The sequence below is a fragment of the Macadamia integrifolia genome, chromosome 4 (genome assembly GCF_013358625.1).
Source record: "Macadamia integrifolia cultivar HAES 741 chromosome 4, SCU_Mint_v3, whole genome shotgun sequence".
Classification (NCBI taxonomy): Eukaryota; Viridiplantae; Streptophyta; class Magnoliopsida; order Proteales; family Proteaceae; genus Macadamia; species Macadamia integrifolia.
In genome coordinates, this window is record NC_056560.1 from 36407816 (window position 1) to 36430505 (window position 22690).

The window sequence follows — 22690 nt, forward strand, 5'->3', positions numbered from 1 at the left end:
GGCTGATAGGCATCGCCATGACACTGCCATGGACGCCAGGTCACACCTGATTCACTAAGCGGTCGATTTTTTGTAAAATGTAGGGTGATTTTGATAGGGTTATGTTGATTTTTGATGATTTGATGTTGCTTAATGTTGGTTTTATATGTTATAAGGTATATATTGTAGGCATGTAGCATGCTAAATAACTTTAGAGAATAGGGAAAATAAAAAAGTAACATACTAAATAACTTTAGAAAATAGGGAAAATAAAAAATGACACGGGCGATTTGACTGCCATGCCAACGCCATAATGGGCGATTTATCGCCAAATCAATTAGCCACCCCTCCACCGCCTTGGATCGATTTGATGCCGTGACAACTATGTACAAACCTTGGATTCAAGGAGATACGATCGGAATTTATCGAGAGCAAGCACAACTGCTAGTAATTCTTTCTCAGCCGTAGTATAATTCAATTGAGCTTCTGAGAATGTCTTACCAGCATAATAAATGACAATGGGTTTCTTGTCAACTCTCTGTTTTAACACAGCTCCAACAGCATAGTCAGATGCATCACACATAATATCAATGGCAACGACCCATCTGCGGGCTGGATTATGGGTGCTGTAGACATTAAAGCTCTAATGGTATGGAAGGCTCCAAAGAAGTTATCATCAAAGACAAAATGAGTATCCTTGGCAAACAAATTGCACAAGGGTCTAGATATAGTACTGAAGTCCTTAATGAATCGCCTATAGAAACCTGCATGGCCTAAAAATGAACGAACCTACCGAACAAAAGTGGGAGGTGGGAGTTTGGCAATCAACTCCACCTTGGCCTTATCAACCTCTATCCCACGTTTGGACACAATGTGACCTAGAACGATGCCGTCTTGAACCATAAAATGGCTCTTCTCCCAACTCAAAATCAGATTTGTCTCTATACAACGTTTCAAAACTTTGGTCAATTTTAAGAGACAATCATTAAAGGAAGACCCAAACACAGAAATCATCCATGAAAACATAAGAAAATCTCCCACCATATCAGAAAAAATAGACATCATGCACCTCTGAAAGGTGGCAGGTGCATTACATAACCCAAAGGGCATCCGTCGAAAAGCGAATGTACTATAAGGGCACGTGAAATTGATTTTCTCTTGGTCTTCAAGACACAGAAACCTGATTATAACCTGAATAACCATCTAAGAAATAGAAATGGCTGTGTCCTACTAATTTCTCTAGGATTTGGTCAATGAGCGACAAAGGAAAGTGATCCTTACGGGTGACAGAATTCAATCTTCGATAATCAATGCATACCCGCCAACCTGTGGTTGTGCGAGTAGGGACCTTGTCACTCTGGTCGTTCTCAATGACAGTAATGCTTGACTTCTTAGGCACAACTTGAGTCGGATTCACCCACTTGCTATTAGAGATGGAATAAATAATGCTTGCATCTAACCATTTCACCACCTCTTTCTTGACAACTTCGCGCATGTTAGGATTCAATCTCCTTTGCGCATCTTAGAATGGTTTAGCTTCATCATCACAATAGATACGATGCATACAAATTGATGGGCTAATACCTTTTAAATCAGCCACAGACCGTCTACTTGCAGCCTTATGTTCTTTGAGAGCATCCAACAGTTTGCTTTCTTGATCAGGTGTCAAGTTGGAAGCAATAATGACAGGCAATGTCTCATTTGATCTCAAGAAAGCATATTTCAATGAATCTGGCAAGCTTAAACATTGGTGGAGACTCAATAGAACTCAATGCTAGCTTCTCAGCCAAAGGAGGAAGGGACTCAAACTTGATAGTCCGAGGAAGATCAGAAAAGGTAGGAGCATCTAACAGAGCATTGACCTCAGCAGTGTAAGAATCAACATCAAAATCATCACCTCCAAAGAAGGTCAAACATTGCTGCACTGGGTCATCTGCTAATATCACCAGGGTGTACTGTGCTACCACCTCATCTATCACATCAACAGAGAAACACTCGTCCTCACGTTGGGGCCCTAAAGAAGCATTGAAGATGTTCAATTGGAGCTTCCTATTACCAAAGAAAATGTCCATTGCACCTGATCTACAATTGATGCATGCATTGGCAGTGGCCAAGAATGGACGCCCTAAGATCATCGACTGGTTTTCCATTAGTAGGTGCTTCCATGTCAAGAACAAGGAAATCCACAGAAAAATAAAGCTCATCAACCTTAACTAATACATCCTCAATACAATCTCTAGGGACTTTGATTGAACGGTCAGTAAGTTGGAGAATAACCTCTGTAGGCTTCAATTCTCCAAACCCAAAATGATCACAAACTGAGCTAGGTAAAATATTCACACTCGCCCTTAGATCAAGGAGAGCACGCTCAATGGTAAGGTTCCCAATGGTGCAAGATATGAGAGGTGCTTCTGGATCCTTAAGCTTAGGGGGAAGCTTATTGGACAAGACAGCACTCACTTGCTCAGCAAGTTGGACAGTTTTTGGAATGTGGGTCTTCAGCTTTCGCTTTTGTGTACGTAAGTCTTTCAAGAACTTAGCATAAGCTGGAACTTGCTTTATGGCATCTAGAAGCGGAAGGTTGGTTTGGACTTGTTTGAACAATTCCATCATCTCTTCCATTCTTGAACCCTTCTTGCCAAATGCAGAAAAAGAAAGAGATTCTAAACAAGAGGGGAAAGGGGCTTTATGTATATAAACATTAGGATTACTATCTCCCCCAACATGTTTAATCTCATCATCCTTAGAAGCTGGTGGAGCTTCAGGATTGGGGTCTAGACTCATCTCCTTCTCAGAATCCTCTGCAAGGGAATTCTTTCAGGTGTTCCCAATACTTGGCCATTCCTTAGGGTCATACTGCCTGGGCTTGTTCATGGAAAACTCGATTGTTAGGCTGACTCTTAGGATTTCCTACCACTTGACTTGGTAGTTGACCTTCCTCTCTCCTGCTAATGGCTTCAGCTAACTGACCCAACTGAGTTTCTAACTTAGTGAAGGATTGAGTATGGGAGTGTAAGAGCTGTGTGTTTTGGTCCAACCCATTCAAGGCACGCATCACCTTTTCCTCTGATGATGAATTCATAGGCGGTGGAGGAGGTGGTTGCTGCACATCTCTATAGGCAATCTGCTGATTGGAAAAATTCTTCCTATATGGTGGATTTTGGAAACTATTGGGTTGTTTCCATCCAAAATTGGGGTGATTCCTCCAACTAGGGTTATAGGTCTGGTCATTACCTGGTTTAGAGAAACTCTGGGCAGCCTGTGCATGTTCTTGAACATATTTAGAGGTAATGGCACAGCTTGAGGGAAATCACCCACATAATGTGCAGGATTGGCACAAAGAGCGCACGCATCTTGATAAGTGGGAGCTAGGGTAGATTGCCTAAAATTCTGCCCCATGGACAATAAGCAGTCAAGCTTTTCAGAAAGCATGTCCACTCTGGTGTTTATGGCCACAGATTGGCCTACCTCATAGAGGCCACCTCTCTTTTGGGATCCAATGGTGGGGGCTTCAATCCTAGAGGCTGACACATGATGTAGAGAATTTTCACTGAGAGTTTCAAATAGTTTCCATGCCTCATCCTCACTTTTATGCATAAAAGTGCCTCCACAGGAAGCATCAACCATCTGTCTATATCTATCTATCAGTCCATCATAGAAACATTGAACCAACTGCCACTTAGGTACAACATGATGGGGACACTTTCTAATTAGATCCTTAAGTCTCTCCCAGGTCTCAAGGAATTGCTCACCATCAACTTGTGAAAAACTAGTGATGGATCGCCTGATTTGGTTGGTCCACCTATGGGAAAGTACTTCTTTAGGAACTCTTGTTGCATTCGGGCCTAAGTCTCAATCACTATAGAGGAATCTAAAGAATTAAGTCATTGTTTGGCTTTATCCTTAAGGGAAAATGGGAACAAGGTCAACCTAAGGGCATCTTTAGAAAAATTTTAGATTTTGACAGTGGAGCATATCTCCAAAAATTCATCCAGGTGCTTGTAGGGTTCCTCATTATTAAGTCCATGGAAAGATGGGAGCATTTGAATGATACTAGACTTTATCTCATATTGGGCAGCCTGAATAGTAGGAACCTTAATACAAGAGGTAGATGTATAAGTCGATGGGGGTAAAGTGTTCACTCAATGGGCGTCTTACAGGTCCATTCTCCTCTGCCATTTTATTTTTCCGAATTAAATGTAAAGTTCTCTCAATTTTAGGGTCCAAATTGGTCAAGTTGGGATGACAAGAACAATGACCATGCATCAACTACCAATAACCATGAAAATAAAATAATCTAACCAGAAAGTTTAATACCCAGATTGTGCAAGAGGGCTGAATGCAAATTAAACAAATTGGGTTGTGATATCTGACTTTTACCCAAGAGACCCGGGTTCAATGCCCGGAAATGAAACCATGTTGAAGATAGTGCACTCTTCTTTGCTCTACAAACTGGGATACGTGCAAAACAAAATAAATAATTAGGCTGCTCTAAACTTAAACTAAAGAAAAAAAAATATCTGAAATTAAAACTAAAACAAAACAACTAAATCAATCTTAGCAAACCGTGCTTCGGTTCCCTAGCAACGGCGCCAAAATTTGATTGTTGTCATGAGCGAATCAAAATAAACCCTAACTAAACTATGAGATAGTGGTAAGAAAGGGGTCGAACCCATAGAGAACTAGAAGGCTAAATCTACTAAAATTGAGGTGAACGTTGTTTTGAAAATCAATTTTGTAAAACTCAGAATTTAAATTAAAACTAAATAAACCAATTAACAAGAACAATAATTAATGAGAAGTAGCTATCCTTAGGTCTCGAATCCGTTTTGGTATTGTTACCAATTTTTGGTTTATACTTCGGTTCATTGAAACTACAAGTTCCAATGCAACCACAAAAACACAATCTTTGACTGTAGTAAGCATAACCTATCCTGTTAAGCACTATCGTCTATCACTTTCGCTTAGCACGCTTATTTGATTGGTTAAAGGATATCATTAATGTATACTAAAAATCACATGAAATACTATTACTTGAATAGAATAATTGAATCACAGAAACAAATATCCTAAACTAATTTAACTATTAAAATCATCCACAATGGGAGGAGTCTTTAACATCAAACAATCAAGTATGAACTTAAACCATAAATTAAATAAAAATAACTCAAGACTTCATCTAGACCTAAAGATTGAAAGGAACTTAGCTGCTCATGGTGTCACACCCCGTTCACATAGAACCGGACCGGTGACAGGGTTAACTCCGGTTAACCCAAACCTGCCAGGATCATCTGATACAGTATCCAACCACAGCATACACAACTAAAAAAATGTTCAACAGTTCAGCGGAAGACTTAATTTACCTATAAATATCCCCATTATACTTGATACCCAAATTATAGTACATAGTTATGTACGTGTGGGCCCGTAGGCATGATATTTACATAAAAATAATACAATTTACATATCAAGTACACAAAAGGGATCATCAAAAGAATCAAAAAGTAACCCTGTATGGAGTCACTGCTGTGGTCCCACAGCACAACCTTCGCACGTGCAATCCGTGCCTTGCCCATAGTCCTCGGAGACCCACCAATCTTCCTCGGGGAATTCCACTGTGGGGCCCGACCCTTGATCCTCAGGCTGGTGACCTACAAAATCGTCTAAAAGAGGTGCACACGTGGGATGAGCTCATTAGCTCAGTAAGTGAAAAGAAGGACCACACAACAGTCCACACAACAATCACAACCATATGAACTATATGCTATGCAATTCATTTTAAATTACATCCACCTAAACAACATTACTAAGTCTTGGGTTTAGCGCTACTACAACCACAGTGCTCGTATACTCCAGGTACGAGCCGCGAACTCCATCCCGCGATACGCCCATAGGGCTGTCGGAGAAGGCCCACCGTGAGTACTCGGAAAAGTAAAGCATGTCGACCACCAGCTCTCAGCATAAAAGTAAATGACAGAAAATAAAGGTGCTGACTCTAACAATTTAAAAGCAGTACGATTGGCCCTCTTGAATATACCACCGAGGTTGCTGACTGTCCTAATGACCAGCCGGACGTATATCTAACTGCCACAGTGACCCTACAACCGCGATCACTGCTTCCCCCCAAATGGTAACCCAACACCTCAATCCCTGTTGGGAAGGGTCGTAGCACGGGAAGATGATAATCCTAAACCGCATGCTCCTATATGACATAGTACGATTGCATAGTGCCACCGCGTCCCATTCCACGGGCCACCAATGCACTCGTTTCCAGGCCGACTACGGCATCTAGTCTATTAATGCATTATGCACAATGATGTCATCATTCATCACATAATCACATCATCATTTGTCATTTAGAAAATAAACACAACACACAAGTCATAATAATATGAGGATGGCTAAGCTACATATAATTTGCATGATGACATGGCTAGTCTAGATACAATTTAATGAATGCCAAACAAGCCTTAAAATAAGGCCAAACGTCCTCTTCCCACTTACCTGTAGTGTACAAAGACTCACGCCCGGTACGGCTAAGATCCGGTGCGAGAAGCGTACGTTTTGGTGAACCTATCATAAGTGAATGGGGTTAGCATTTCACCACTTTGGGGTCGAAACTAACAAGATTTGATGACAAAATCATGTGTAAAAATCACGTTGGGAGCCTCTCGGGTGGGTCGGGTAGCCCACCTGTCACAGCCCACCGGTCTTCACAGGTGGGGGGTCGCCAACGGCGGCGGCGCCCACCGGTAGGGGCCCGTCGGTTGGCCCAGGGTAGCCAGTTGGCCCATCGTCGGCCCACCGCGGTCTTGGGGGAAAATGCATTTTCCCCCGAAACCTTCCCCAACCTTTGGGAAATCAAATGGGGCTTTTCCAAACCCATTTTCCACACATTCAAGGTCTCATAAGATGATTCTAACCTAGATCTAGGTTAGATTTAAGGAATGGAAGCCATCTTACCTTCTTTGCTCAAGAACTCGTTTAAAAACCCCAAAATCACTTCAAATCACCAATGCTTCTCCAACCTTGTAAACACTTCTTCAATCCTTCAAAATCAACACATGGACCATCTATTAAACCTTAGATTCATCATCTCAAGGGGGATTTACAAGACCTCAAGAAACACTATCCAAATCAAGGGTTTTACTTGGGTATGCTGCAAGTTTAGGGAATATAGCCTTCGCTCACCTCTAAACGCAGATCTCGTGTTAGGGATCACTCTTCCGGGGTCGGAATGGGAAGATCAAGCCTTGGCGCCGCTTAAATCCGTTCCTTCTTCCTCTTCCTCCCCTTTCTTCTTCTCCGTTCTCTTTTCTCCCTCCTTTTCTCTCTCCTCTTTACTCTTTTCACCAAACACCCAAATGTCATAAATGAGAAAATGGAAAACTCATAAATGCTATTTATACTTCCTAAAACAACTAAGTAACCACATGGGTGGATCACTCAGGTGGGCAGATGCGCCCACCTGAGACCGCCCACCTGAGGGCCGAAAATTGGCCAACAAGTGGGATTTTGGTGGAATTCGACTCTCGGCTTGAATCTCACTCTCGGCACAAGATATATTATACGTATGTGCTTTAGGGTACGGCTACATACTAGCTTTATCCATACATGGCCTTATGATATGTGTATATACATGGCTTAGGTACACCCGTCTCCTCTGGCACTGACTCGGACTTGTCTGGCCAACCAGTGTTCAAAGTCACCCTCGCCATCATGGTCCATAAGGAACCTGCCTTAACCCTCTCCGGTTCGGTCCTGTATGGTTAAACCGGGTCAACCGTGTAATTAGACCGGGTTTAAAAAAATAGGGTCACATTTACCCCCCCTTTCTGAAAATTTCTTCCTCGAAATTGGCATACCTGGTTCGAAAAGATGAGGGTACTTGGTTTGGATTTCATCCTCTTTCTCCCAAGAAGCTTCTTCAAGTGAATGATTAGCCCATCGCACCTTTACGAAGGAAATGGAGCGGTTGCGAAGGGTTTTCACCTTTCGGTCCAAGATTTCAGCTGGCTGCTCTGTATAGGTTATATCCGCTTCTAGATATTCTGGTTCCACGGGTAAAACATGAGATGGATCATGAACGTATCGCTTCAGCATGGATACATGAAATACGTTATGGACATTCCCGAGTGAAGGTGGCAGAGCAAGCATGTAGGCTATTGAGCCAACCCAAGCTAAGATCTCAAATGGGCCAATGTATCTCGGGCTCAACTTCCCCTTTCTATGAAATCTTTGCAACCCTTTAGTAGGAGAGATCTTGAGAAACACCTTTTCTCCTGCCTGAAACTCAATGTCTTTCCTGCGGTTGTCTGCATAGCTCTTTTGACGTGACTGAGCTACTTTAATCCTTTCTCGAATAACATCGACCTTGTCACAAGTCATCTGTATCATCTCGGGTCCTAACATTCGGCGTTCGCCTATCTCATTCCAATACAGAGGAGTTCTACACTTCCTACCATATAATGCCTCATATGGAGCCATCCCAATTGTAGCTTGGTAACTGTTGTTATAGGAAAACTCCATAAGGGGTATATATTCTTCCCAACTACCACACATTTCCATTGCACATGCCCTGAGCATGTCTTCTAATATCTGTATGGTTCGCTCCGACTGACCATCAGTCTGTGGGTGGAAGGCAGTACTCAACTTCAATTGTGATCCCAAGGCATGCTGGAAGCTTTTCCAAAATCTGGAAGTGAACCTTGGGTCCCTATCTGATACAATGCTCACTGGCACTCCATGCAAGCGCACTATGTTATCCATATAAAGTTGTGCTAATTTGGCCATAGAGAACTTGGTCTTGATGGGAATGAAATGAGCAGTCTTAGTAAGCCGATCGACTATCACTCATATCGCATCCATCCCCTTAGGTGTGCATGGTAGTCCGGTGACGAAGTCCATTGTGATCCTATCCCACTTCCAGTCTGGTACTGGGAGTGGCTGAAGAGTACCATAAGGTCAATGCCTCTCAGCTTTTACTTTCTGGCATGTAAGGCAAGTCGCCACATACAGGGCTATCGTGATTCTCATGCTTGGCCACCAGTAATTTTGTTTAAGGTCTTTATACATCTTTGTACTTCCTGGGTGGAGTGAGTACTCAGAGCTGTGTGCTTCCCGCACTATCTTGTCTTGTATATCCAAATCATCGGGCACACACAATCTGCCTCGAAACATCAATGCCCCATCACTGGCTAAAGCAAAATCAGGGTCGTTCATTGTTTGATCTTGAATCTTAACTCTGATCTGCTGCAATTCAGGATCCAAAGGTTGTTTTATTATCACCTCTTGCCTAATAGACGGATGCACCTGTAGAGCCGCCAGTGATACAGCAACCATTTAAGGTTTTCTAGTTGATGTTCAAGCTCTAAGGTTGCTCTTCATATAAGAGGGTTTAATCCATTAGCGTCGCCTCCTGTACAAGTGATGGGCTAACTGCTAAGTATGAGAGTGACACAGTCTGTGCCTTTCGACTCAATGCATCTGCCACTACATTAGCCTTGCAGGATGATACTGGATGTCGCAGTCATAATCCTTCATGAGCTCAAGCCATCTCCTCTGCCTCATGTTCAAATCTTTCGGGTGAACTGTCATTCCACCTGTGCCTTCGGGGATGGCCAACACCGGGGCCAACACCAATCTTTTCTTCAATTCCTGAAAACTCTTCTCACATTCCTCTACCCATTTAAATTTCACACCTTTTTGGTTAACTTAGTCATTGGTGCTGAGATCCGAGCAAAATTCTCAATGAAGCGCCGGTAGTACCCAGCCAAACCCAAGAAACTTCTAATTTCAGTGACATTCTTAGGGCTTTCCCATTCTACTACTGCTTTCACCTTATCAGGATCCACCTCGATTCCGGCCTCAGACACTACGTGTTCCAGGAATCCAACTTGCTCAAGCCAAAATTCACATTTGTGTATTTGGCAAACAATTGTTGTTCTCTCAACCTCTGTAACACCATTCTCAAATGTTGAGTGTGCTCCTCTTCTGTCTTAGAGTAGATCAAGATGTCATCAATAAAAATAATTACCATTTGTCGAGGACATCGTGAAATACTCGATTCATTAAATCCATGAATACTGCCGGTGCATTGGTTAACCCAAAAGATAACACTAGGAACTCATAGTGACCATACCGAGTCCTGAATGCTGTCTTGGGTATGTCGCCGCTCTTTATCTTGAGCTGATAATAGCCTGATCTAAGGTCTATCTTCGAAAATACCTTGCACCTTGTAGTTGATCAAACAAATCATCAATGCGTGGCAATAGATGCCGGTTCTTAATGGTTAGCTTATTCAATTCCCGGTAATCAATGCACATACGCAAGCTGCCATTCTTCTTCTTGACAAACAATACTGGGGCACCCCAAGGTGAGGTTATTTAGGAGATGGTTAGGATAAGGAGAGAGAAAAACATGAGAGAAAGTAGGAGAGGGAGAAGAGAACGTGTGGAATAGGGAGAGAGGAGAACCATGGGGTTTTCTCTCTCCCTAAATTTCCCTTTTTTTATTTTTAATTTTTTATATTCTCTTCTTCTCTTGGAAATTCCAACTCTGCCCTTGACCCTTTGCCCTTGCTTCTAGACTGAACCACATGCATCCATTTAGCATCAAACTGTGCACATCTCTTGAAAACCCTGCAAACATACAATATCACATTATATAGTCAAATTAATCATGAAACTCAGATTAAAATTAATAATTAAATATTAATTTCATGAATAATTACAACCCGATCAAAATTTATGCTTATTTCTGTGTTTAGAAACGGGTTTGACGAAACAAGTCAGACTTTTTTTTCCGTTTCTTGGAACAACTTGTGGGCCAAAAAATCAATGGACCCCCGATGAAAAGTTGTATCTCCCAACCCAACAGTTACCTAACCTGGCACTTTCCAAAGTTCAAAGATTTTTTAGGGAAACGAGAAGGAATACACTTGAATTTTTGCTCTACTAGTGGAAGCCTTAAATTCACATCTCATCGATTCCTTTGTGGATTTCTTCCAATTCTCTCCAGACCCTCATGAATCGATTACAGAATCGTTGCTAGGGATTGAAGGTCGAATTCCCCAGCAAAACACACACCGACCCAAGGAATCTACCCAACCTTACTCAATTCAAGGAACAAGTTTATCAAACACCAAAAAATCCACTTTTGTTCCCAAAAATGTGAAAAATCGTTTCTGTTGTTTCTAGACACAAACAGCAGAAATGTTATCAAACTGTGCCTAAGTTTCCAAAATTTGAAGCACAATTGCACGATCAATCTCCCTTTCATTTCATGGACTTGGGACTTTGAATCATTCATAGAAAACGATTCAAAATCTACAATTACAGGCAACAAAGAACACGGTTTGACCCGGAGCTCCATTTCATTACTTCTTTTACAACGAGGGAACTGCGTCCGCATGAGTTGAAGTGGTGAAATGTCCCCTGAGTCAAAGGAGAGCTTTTGCACCTCTCTCCAAGAGATACGATTCGGTATTTGAATCGGCTTCCAGAGAGTGAAGAGGCGGCTACCCTCCCAACCCACGGGAAAGCCTCTTCCAGCAGTCGGCTCCTAGCCCCACAAAATCAAACAAGATGGGTCAAAGGGAGGGGTCCGACAGAGACCAGAGTTGGATCTGCGGCAAAGTGAAGCCTCCGGAGGTATGGCGGCTTGTGTTGTGCTGTCATTTCGGATTCCTAACCGATTACGGCACTAGTAAATGGGGTGAATCAACCAGAACTTGAATCAAGCATTAAAAAAGCATCCGTTGAAAATCCATTGAAACTAAACATAGGGAAGACAGGTAAGTTGAAAAAATTTGAATTTGTTTTCGCAAATCTTGTTTTTACTCCTGCTTTTTTTCTATGTTTGAGTAGATTTAGGTAAAACAAACTGAAATTGCATCAATTTGTTCATAGATTTTAAAATTTCTTAGAATGTCTGAAGTGTCTAACCTGGAAAAAAAAATTGATTTTCTTGCAAAAAAAAATTGATTGAGTTGGGATATTTTTACATATATATATATACACGATACCTCATCCTGTATAATAACTTTAATTAAATGGACTTGTTTCGTTATATGTTGTTCTCCATTTTAGTGTTTATATGTGATGTGTGTTATATATTTCTTATTTACAGTGTTTTTCTCTCCATAAGTGTATTTCTATTCGTATCTTGACCATTTTCCATGTGTATCTTGTGTAGATACGGCACGATTTATCTCATAAAATCACCCCTCTGATGCAATACCCAATACCGATACTTTTAATCCTTTTTGATATTTTTTCCAAGAAAGAGAAAAAAAAAAATGAGCAGAGAGAAATTGTGTGCACTCAATTTGACAAAGATGTATCCCTATAACTTGTTTTTTACTTTTGGCTGAACAAATCATGTCCTGCCATTCTGTTAAGAAGATTTTGTGTATTATAATGAACAAAACAATCCATCCTAAATAAAGTTACAGTCTTTTAAGTTATAATGGACAAAACAATCCAAGCCAATACAAACAAATATTGCAGAACATTCACAAGTGAAAGCAGACCTTAATTGTGAGTTTTTTGAAATGTACAAAATCTTGCAAGATAATTATACCCTGATCTTGTTGGAAAGTAGGCTCAAGAGATCATAAATAGAAATCTTTTAGAAAATAAGTACAAAAAACTTGATTGGGCCTAAATGATGTTTCATGAGAGCTTTCTTGTGGCCCATAGGGTAGTTCATGGTTTTGAAAGGATGTTTACTGAACCACTTATGGATGTGAACTTAGTCTTAAGACCCTGAACCAAACTTGGACAGTTGGACCGGGGTTTGTATGTCTAGACTCTTGAAATTTTACTTGAATTTTGTGAGAGTCAACTTTTTTTTTTTTTTTTTTGGTAACAGTAAGAGTTAACTTTAGTAGCTGAATAATTGCTAATAATTCTGAACATTTCAGCTCAAACGGCTTTTGATAAACTGTTTCTATTGTCCAATTTTTTTTCAGATACTTAAAAGGTTGAATTTCCAGAGCTATAACTTCCATTATCTATATTAATTTATTATATCCAAATGAAAGCTACCTAGTTTGATTCAGTTAAATGTGTGTAGGAGGGAGAGTTTGTGAGCCTTCCGGTCAAAAGACTGAGGAAAAGACAAATGCGGAATTTCTTCCTCTGCCTTATGGTTTCCCAAGTAAGGTTTAAATTATTGATTCATCTTGATTTTCTTATTTATTTTTATTAACACATACACTGAACCTTTGTACAAACTTTGTTTTTGTAAAAAAAATGTGAAACACCTTTTCTTTATCTTTATTTATTTATTTATATATATATATATATATTTTTTTTTTTTTTTGGGGGGGGGGGTGGTTGGGAAGTAGTGAGTAATATGACTACGTGTGGCACATTTTGACACAACCATTAGAATGAAACATTAAATTTATAAAAATGATCTGGTTTATGATTAAATTTTCAGAAAACAAGGATGCAGCAAGAAATCAAAACTGCTTGATTTTATATCAAACCAACTGGTGTTGAAAATCTCACCTGCTAATGGGAATTTACTGGCATGATCAAGAGTCACTCTTCTTTTCTTGAGTAAGTTTATTTCTGTGACCAAAGTTCTGTAACTAAATCATAGATATAAGAGATCAATACCAGACCTGTACAAAGTGATGTGAGAAGAAGAAGATGTGAACAATAGGGCTCACAGTTTGACTGAATGTCCAAACAGTGGGCAGTGCTATATTTATATAGATATATGCTGAAATATAAAGATATGACAAGTATACCAAGTATAGCCTTGGTCCACAGCTATTTACACAAAACATTATACATAAGAATGTATGACTGAAGTACCCCTGCAGTAGCACTTAAGCCCAAGGATATCTCGCATGCCCAGCTTGGAACAACCCTCCAAAAAGGCCACACAAAACAAAGCTTTAGTAAACATGTCACCTAGCTGGCTCCCAGATTTAACAAACGGAGTAGATATAAATTTCCTCATAACTGCGTCCTGCACAAAGTGAATCAATCTCAATGTGTTAAGTCCACTCATGAAAAACTAGATCACTGGCAATGTAGATGGCAGTTTGTTTATCACAAAACGTGTCTAGTCACCGGAAATTCAAGCTCCTAAAGTAAGGATTTCAACCAAATCGGCTTAGCTGCAGTATGAGTTAAAGCCCTATACTTGGCCTCTACACTAGAGCTGGCCACAGTAGTCTGCTTCTTGCTTCTCTCTATGACAAGATTACTACCCATAAACGTGCACTAAGTACTGGTAGATCTCCTTTCACCTTCAACAGTTCCCAATCTGCATCAGAAAAGCCGACCAAATCAATATGCCTGTTAGTCCTATAAGTAAGGCACTTCCCTGGAGCACTTTTGAGATACCTCAAAACTCTACAGGCTGCCTCGCAATAAACCTTTGTAGGTGTTTCCATAAACTGACTTATGACCTCCAAGAGCAAAGTATATATATGGCTTGGTAATAGTAAGAGAAATGAGTTTCCGACAACAAGGTTCAAAAACTCGTTTCATTTCGGTGTTTTGGTGGTTTCAAAACAACCGAAATTTCGCCGAAACAGTGTACTATTTCCATGTGTTTTGTTTGGTCATTTTGGGGGGCTAATGGCCGAAATTAGCGAAATGAAAAAAATGAAATGACCAAGATGATCAAAATTTTAACATAATAGTGCATTTTTTGGACTGAAATGAGTGAAATTTTTAGAAACGAAATGACCAAATATGACTGAAATTGGGTTTTTCAGTGTTCCGTATGCAGATTGTTTTAGTAAAAAAAAAAAACCCTGAAACATCCGAGATTTCTAACCATAGCCGACAACCTCCTGTGTTAATGCTTATTCACCTGAACAACATTCTTACCGATTTATTAAGAACAAGTAGATCTATGTCAGGGGAATTAGTAATGTGTCTAGAGGAATTGGTATAATAAGCCATGGATAATGTGATCTGTGGACAACCAATGAGGGATGGTCATAATAAAGTTTACAAGTCGTTTACAGATGTAATTGAAGGCAAAGGAGGAAGATATCGCGAGACAAGGTCCTCACCATCATCTACCCCAAATTTATGATGCAGATCTATGGGTGTATCAACTGGATTGGATGCAAGCATACCAATTTCACATAAAATATCCAACAAATAGTGCACCCCAATCTTTCGTCTAAAAATTTTATCTTAAGATTTAGCCTCATCAATATTGGAAGGGTCATTACCAAAAATAATGATATCATCAACATCTACAACCAATACCACCACCTTAGAATCACAACAACGAACGAACATTAAGTGATCTGTGTTGGTAAACCCACAATGTGTAACAATCTTTCTGAATTTATCAAACCAAACCCTTAGAGACTACTTCAAACCATAGATGCGTTATGAAGTTTGCACACTTCAGTAGCCCTCTCCACCTGACTAACATACCTAGGAGGTTGCACCATATACACCTCCTCATGTAAGTCACCATAAACAGAAGTATTTTAAATGTCGAGTTTATGCTATGGCCAGTTAAGATCAACAACAAGGGAAATAAGCACACGAAAAAAATTCAATTAAGCAACCGGCGGAAAAGTCTCAAAATAGTCCACACCATAACTCTGAGTATACCCTCTTACCACCAACTTGGCCTTGAGCCACGCAAAAAATCCACCAGGGTTGTACTTGATAGTATACACCCAACGAATCCTCACTAACTCCTTACCTGGAGATAGATCAATCAAGATCCATGCCTTACAAGAGACCCAACCATCCATTTCCTTATCCATGGAGAGCTTCCACCTGAGATGAGAATGTGGGTTTTTGGGATAGAGTTTGCGCACAAAGATAAAGCAAATCTATGAAGAGAAGATGGAAGATGTGAGATAAAATTAAATTTTTCAATGGGGGAAGCAACCATATACCATTGGGTACACGTGCAAGTAACTTTGCATAAAGCAGCTGGCAAGTCAGGAGTAGAGGACGAATCAGGAACTTCAGCCAAGGAATTATCTCATGTAGAGGGCAATAACGAAGGAGATGTAGCCACAAGTGCAAATGTTATAGGCTGTTGCTAGTAAACATGCAATGGTGTTGGACAAATAATAGAAAAGAATCTAAAAAGGAACTGAAATGTGGATTGAAGGGCACTAAAAAATCAGTTGCTAAATCATTACCCCAAGTAGAAAATGTGATGTTCTCTCAAAGAAGGTAACATCAACATCACAAACTGTTGACGAGTATTAGGGTCATAACAGTGATAACCCTTTAGGTGTGTGAATATCCAAGCAAAACACATTTGACTGCCTGTGGAGATAATTTATCAATACCCGGACGTTAAATATTAACAAAGCAAGTGTGTCAAAAAACACGAGGTGGTAAAGAATATAAGGGATAATGAGAAAATAACAATGTTCATGGGAGATTTGGAATCAAGAGCAGAGGAAGGCATAAGATTAATGAAGTAGCAAGCAAGTAAAACAACATCCCCAAAAAATTGTAGGAACATTCATATGAAACAATAGAAGAACAAGCAATCTCCAATAAATGTTTGTTCTTCTGTTTAGCACTTCAATCACACTATTCTGGTGAAGTGCTATCAAAGTAACAGTGTGTAATAGGCTTCTTTGGCATCGCTTTCATCTTAGATTGGTTTTTGTCGCAGGAGGTTTCATGACTTTTGAATTTCTTCTTACTTTCTTTTCCTACTTTCATTTCTCCTTTTTGTTTTTTCTTGGATTCATTGTAGCCAACCCCATTCAGTTGGGTTAAGGTTTAGGTTTGAGTTTGTTTTTGTTGTAGGTTTCATGGATTTTTTTTTTCTGTTCTAGCCTTCTGTCCTTTGTAGCTGTCCAATACTATTTGCATACCACAAATTCATGGCAAAATGGGAGATAATAATTCCTATCAATACGAATGTTTCACTGACTAGAGCTGTCCTTTTCTATTAGGGTGTGCCAATGATTTACATGGGTGATGAGTACGGTCACACAAAGGGAGGCAACAACAATACATATTGCCACGATAACTATGTGATATTCTAAATCCTTCTAAGCCTCTGAGTTTCGCGAAAAAATTTGACTTTGAATAGTCTGTGGACTTAAATCAGTTATAATTGCAGATTAACTATTTCCATTGGGATAAGAAGGAAGAGTACTCGTCCGACTTTTTCAGGTTTTGCTGTCTCATGACAAAGTTTAGGCGGTAAGTGCTTCCTTCAGATATCACATTTAATAGGTTTTACTTTCTATTGAATGCTTAAAAGTTCACACAAACTCATCTGCATGCTACGTTCTACAGTGAATGTGAATCCCTAGGTTTAAATGACTTTCTGACAGCAGAGCGACTGCAGTGGCATGGACACATACCTGGGATGCCAGACTGGTCGGAAACGAGCCGATTTGTAGCCTTTTCCTTAGTAAGTTGCTTCTTTATTTTTCTTTCTGATTTAATTTTAGTTATATGCTTCGTGGTTGTGTTGGTTTACCTTAGTGTCATGTTTTGCAAATGGAAAATTTACAGTGCCACCCCCTGGAGAATGCCACTATTAACGAAACACCCCTTACATTACTGACAATTAGAACCGGACGCCTTACGTCAATGTCCATTAGGGAATATCTGTTAAGGTATGACATCAGCTGACTTATACTTTTTTAAATACCAAACTACCCTCATAAAATATGAAGTACCACTCTACCCTTAACCCAACCAGTTCTTATCCCCTTTTTCTCTTTCCTTTTTCTTCTTCTTCTTCCCCAAAATGAAGAACCAGAACGTTGCAGTGAAGCTTGGTCACTGGTCACGGCAAGACAAAAGGGCAATGGCCCTTGCTGGAACATGAATTTTTTATCCCTATAAGCATGGCGTCATCAATACCAAACTAGACTTAAAATCCGGTCAATCCTTCCATTTGCGTATGAAGTCGTAGCTCATGCAATAAAATTTGAAATGAACTCGCAGGCATTGGTAATGGCGAAGGAGAACTAGGATTCTCCCAAATGAAGGGAGAGAGATATGAAGATGGGGAGGTTGGAGGTAGTTAAGGTTCCTGCAACTCTGAATAAACAAAAAAAGTACAAGAGGTAGTCTTATGTTAAATACTATGTTTCTTAAAAAAATAAATAAACAAATATAAGTAAAATAAAAAATAAAAAATTTGTTCAATACCCTGTTTTGTATCTAGACATGTGAAAGTTGTGATGTATTCTCCAAGATTCTTGTCACACCCTGCCTCAATTTGGCCAAGGTATACGGCACTGGACACCCATATCCAGTCAGCCTAACCCTCCAAGATCACAATTGCAGTATCTTAATTTCACAAATGTCATCATGACCACAACTAAAATCAGTTTATGCTAATAAAATCATACAAATAACACTGGTGATGTACTAAAATGTTAAATTACATTATACAAATTTTTCATGTCTCTAAACAACAACAGGTTACAATATTACCTACTGCACAATCCATAATATATATACATCAAGAAGGAAGAACTGAAATAACATAAGTGATGTCCATCAGCATCCTGGTGTCTCGTAAACACAAGCCTCACAACCACTGTCGATGTCCAATCCTGCCTCAGCACCGGTTCTACCATCTAAAAATAGTAATCAACGAGAGATGAGCTTCACAAGCCCAGTGAAGGGTGTACATGCAAAGCACATGCAAACAAATGATGCAATGAATGCTCAAACAAATTAGATGATGCTCATGATCCAGTTTTAGCAAACATTACCTAGCAAACAATTACTAAGTCCGAGATAGGGTGTCAGTGCTACTGGAACATAGGTCATATCCCTAGTCCGGGTATCCTACACATCGGTCACCCCTCAAACCCCTAATGAATAATACCTAACAGCCATGGTGCTGGGATTCTACACATCGATCACCCATGCTGTAGACAGCCACAGTCTCGGTATCCTACACATCAGTCACCTGTGCTGCATCATACCACTCGCTGGGATTAACCAGTACCTAACCCCCTATTGGCAAGGGGTGTAGCATCAGGGTCTGTGAATCCTAACCATATGCATTCTATATACGTCCAATCATACATCAGCGGCCATCACTGTAATACTGACCTCTGAGCCCATAGTACCGGACAGAACCTCGACCACACCGTGCCTTAGACCATCAATGTTACACCCAACACCACACATCCTCTGACCTCTAGGCCCATGATACCGAAACACACCTCGGCCACACCATGACCTAGACCGCCAGAGCCACAGTCATAACTATACTACTGACCTCTGGGCCCACGGTACCGTACAGAACCTCGGCCACACCGTGCCCCAAACCGTCAATACCACAGTTACAACTGTAGAACACATTCACTGAACCACAATAACTTACCTCACTTACCTCTACAGTCCAAATCCATTCCTCAGCCTCATCCTTCCATATTCACTGGTTAGCAATAATAATAGCATAAGATAATAAGTCCATCATGCGAAACAACATACATAGCAGCAATATGACATGTCATTCATACACTCGATTCATGCAAAAATATTAACTAATGCAAAAACACTCCGTAAAATAAAAGTCAAACACCCACTCACTTTGTTACCCAAATCACAAGTACGATGAGATCTCCGCAATCGACTTCGTATCCTCGCCCGATTGTTTAGGTTCCTAACTAAGTGTGTATCATTTGTTAAATACTTTTAACACCTATCTACATCTGAATTGACTCATTATAGGTTCACTACTGAACCCAAAACAACTCTTAATAGCCCATGTCCCAATCTCATTTAAAACCATGGAAATGCCCCCGAGTTGCCCCTACTCATAGGGCTAATGGTAGGGAACGTTACCCACAAGAGGTAGGGTACCATTCAACCAAAACAGAAGCTGATTAGGCTTAAAACACCCAACAGGTGGTGGACAAACGGCTGACCGCTTGCCCAACCGGTGGGAAAGAATCTGCAGAAATTTCTTTTTCTTTGGCTTGGGCTGCTCATGGCCGATGGGTATTGACCATGGCAGCATGGGGAAGGTCTTATATGACCTCTAAGGTCCTTTTACAGCCCCTAACACAACCAATTACAGTAATTAAAATTAGATAACCGTACACCACCCAATTCCCTAGACAAAATTCAGAATTGAGCATAAATTGGGTGGCTGGATCCATTTCCCCCAAAATTAATCACTCAACTAAGGTCGGATTGCTTGGTATACAGTATTAGTACTCAAATCCCAACCCCAATCAAGCTTAACATTATGTTTTGGGGAAGATTTCAGACCACTACTTCCAAATTTCTAAAATCTGAAAATTATAAAATCCTTTTTATGCAGAATTTTAGCAATATACTACCTCAGTGTAGTTCCAATTTGCACAAATTTCTCATGAACAGTGAATATAAGAATTCAGCTATAGGAACTGAATTCAGTCCATGGGGACTCGAATTGCAGTCCCTAACTTGCTAAATTTCCTAACTCTAGTTACCTACTGTACCGCCATCAAAGAACACTTTCTTACCTCAATTTGCAGGTGCAGCAGTAGGTAGAAGGTACAGCAGCAGCCCCCTTCTCTTCTTCTTCTTCTTCTTTTGTCCTTTGCTCTGCTGTGCAGCAAAATGTGAAATAAAACTGCTGCCCTAAAACAGATATATCTCAGCCAAAATAGACCTTAGGGTCTGTTTGGCTGAACTACTTAATGTCTAAAATCAATTCTCAAAATTACTTCTAAAACCTACAACTATTTAAAATTGAATTCCCTTTCGTAGGCCCCACTAAAAAATGACCTATTAGGTTGTGTTTGTAAACATGAGGACCCCTACACAGTGAGTGGGTACTAGGCTCGGGGGTGTAGGCATGTGGGCTCCTCAAAGAAAAACCAAGTTTTCCTGTATTATCCTAGCCGAACCGGTTGGCCAGTTGGCAGCAGGGTATCTTGCCGGTTTGCCCATTTTTAACTCATTTGCTGTCCTAACCTTTGGGTTCTTGAATCCATCCATTATAGGGCTGGTTCCACTCATTTTCTTAGCCATTTAATGCCCCTAACATGGCCATTGGATCTGCTAGATTCTCTCTCCTATTGCTATACAGCAGGAGAGCATGTTGTCCTTATGCCAGCTGGGTCCTGACACTTGGGCATTCAGCTGTTTCTGATTTAGGGTATTACACTTCTTTGGTATCCAATGGATCCCATAGATACATACGGTCATCTTACACCTGTGACAATGTGAGGGTACCTCCATTCAAGAGAAAATCCACGGAGCTAGAGACAGGAACTTAGTAGCACAAACACCAATACAGTTTTGGCGATGCGCTCTATTGGGGCAAAAGAACCAGAACTCTTTCTGGTAAAATCCGTAGTGGCCACAACTTGCTTCACATTTGCTGCAATTACTACTTAGTCCATCTCAACTGAAACCCTCTTCATAACAAATCCGAGTAGTTCTTCCCTCCTACTAAAACCCTAGAATTCATACCATACATCTCTATTGGAACACTCACAGTTGATTGTATGTATGAAGAGAATATTTCATATTGGGCAAATCCAAATGGTGCCCAAATTAATACGATGAAGGAGTGATTTTCAGTGACCGTTCTTGCACAAGTAACAGTGAAAGGAAAGAATGATACACAGAGGAATCGATCGAGAGCAATTATAGAAGAAGAGGTTGATTTCCAATGAGCTCACTTATGCTGTTTAATGTATTGGATGATTTTAATTTCGGAAAATGTAGATTTGGAGATCTTCTGGTCGGGTTTTGGCATTTCCGATTGATTTGTTTCTTTGGCACAGCTTAACTAAGTCGGTTTGGGGTTTTTGTTTTTGTTTTCAGAGATATAAAAGCACAGATTTTTCTGCTTATTTTCAATTTCTTTTGGGAGTTCCTCATTCTCACACGGCAACATCCCCTTTTGGAGCAATGTTTAAGCCATGGAAAACTGGAATCTAACAGAGGGATTATCTTTTCTCCTTTGCTTTCTAAAGTTAAATGGCCTCAACTTAGAAGGGCTAATACCAACCAAATTAATAATTTCCCACGATTATCTTTCCTCCTTTGCCGGAGGTTGATGTATCTTTAGGTGGCCGGAGTGAGTAGCAGCGATGGGCAATAGCTCACTTGCGGGGAAGGATCTCGATCTCAAGGAAGAACAACGCTCGGCAGTCCTCTGGTCTCCAATGGTAGAAGGGTTGGGGTAGTTTGGGTTAGGTTATGTGTTCTATGAAAAAGGGTAAAATTGTCAAGTTAAATTCACACTTATCAGAGACTGATGGTAAGGGGTCGATTCTAATTGTCAGTAATGTAAGGGGTGTTTTGTTAATAGTGGCATTCTCCAAGGGGTGGCATTGTAAATGTCCCTTTACAGAATTATCATTAATTGTAATTGGCTGTGGTTAATTACTAGCTAGAACTTGCTTGTATGATTGATTGACGGAGTGCTACCAAATTTATTCAACAGTGATAGTCAAAATCCATTATGCTCCCACGAACTGTTAGTTTTGGCATCATACTAGGTGCATATTGACAGCATGCTACATATCTGTGACAATGGTACTTCCCTTTTCTGTGAAAAAAATCCATGTGCCATGGTGTTGGCCATTCTTCAATATGACTTAATTGGATGCTTATGATTGTCTATTGAGAGATACCACTGGCCTGGATAATTGGCATGGCATTCTGAAAAATATTGGTCCAAAATGCTAAATCAGTCTTGTGCTGCTGTTCATTTTGTGCTGTTAGCACATTGTGTGTAATTGGTCCTAATTTATTTC

General features: G+C 40.3%; 1 protein-coding gene and 1 non-coding gene across 4 annotated transcripts in view; both read left to right on the plus strand.

Moving 5' to 3' along the window:
• Positions 1–22690, plus strand: part of LOC122076679 (isoamylase 1, chloroplastic-like) — a 52451-nt gene that overhangs the window by 29012 nt on the left and 749 nt on the right. Inside the window, exons 6-10 of one of the 3 annotated variants that reach the window (XM_042642111.1) lie at positions 13057–13140; positions 16904–16984; positions 17074–17156; positions 17253–17370; positions 21984–22402. In XM_042642111.1, the coding sequence (XP_042498045.1) occupies positions 13057–13140; positions 16904–16984; positions 17074–17156; positions 17253–17370; positions 21984–22016 (399 nt within the window). In that variant the 3' untranslated portion in view covers positions 22017–22402. Of the gene's footprint in view, positions 1–13056; positions 13141–16903; positions 16985–17073; positions 17157–17252; positions 17371–21983; positions 22403–22690 lie in introns of those variants that run through there. The other 2 variants (XM_042642112.1, XM_042642109.1) reach the window with 2 other exon arrangements.
• Positions 3665–3771, plus strand: LOC122077708. Its single transcript, XR_006139945.1, has one exon. It is a non-coding gene; the product is annotated as a small nucleolar RNA R71 (small nucleolar RNA).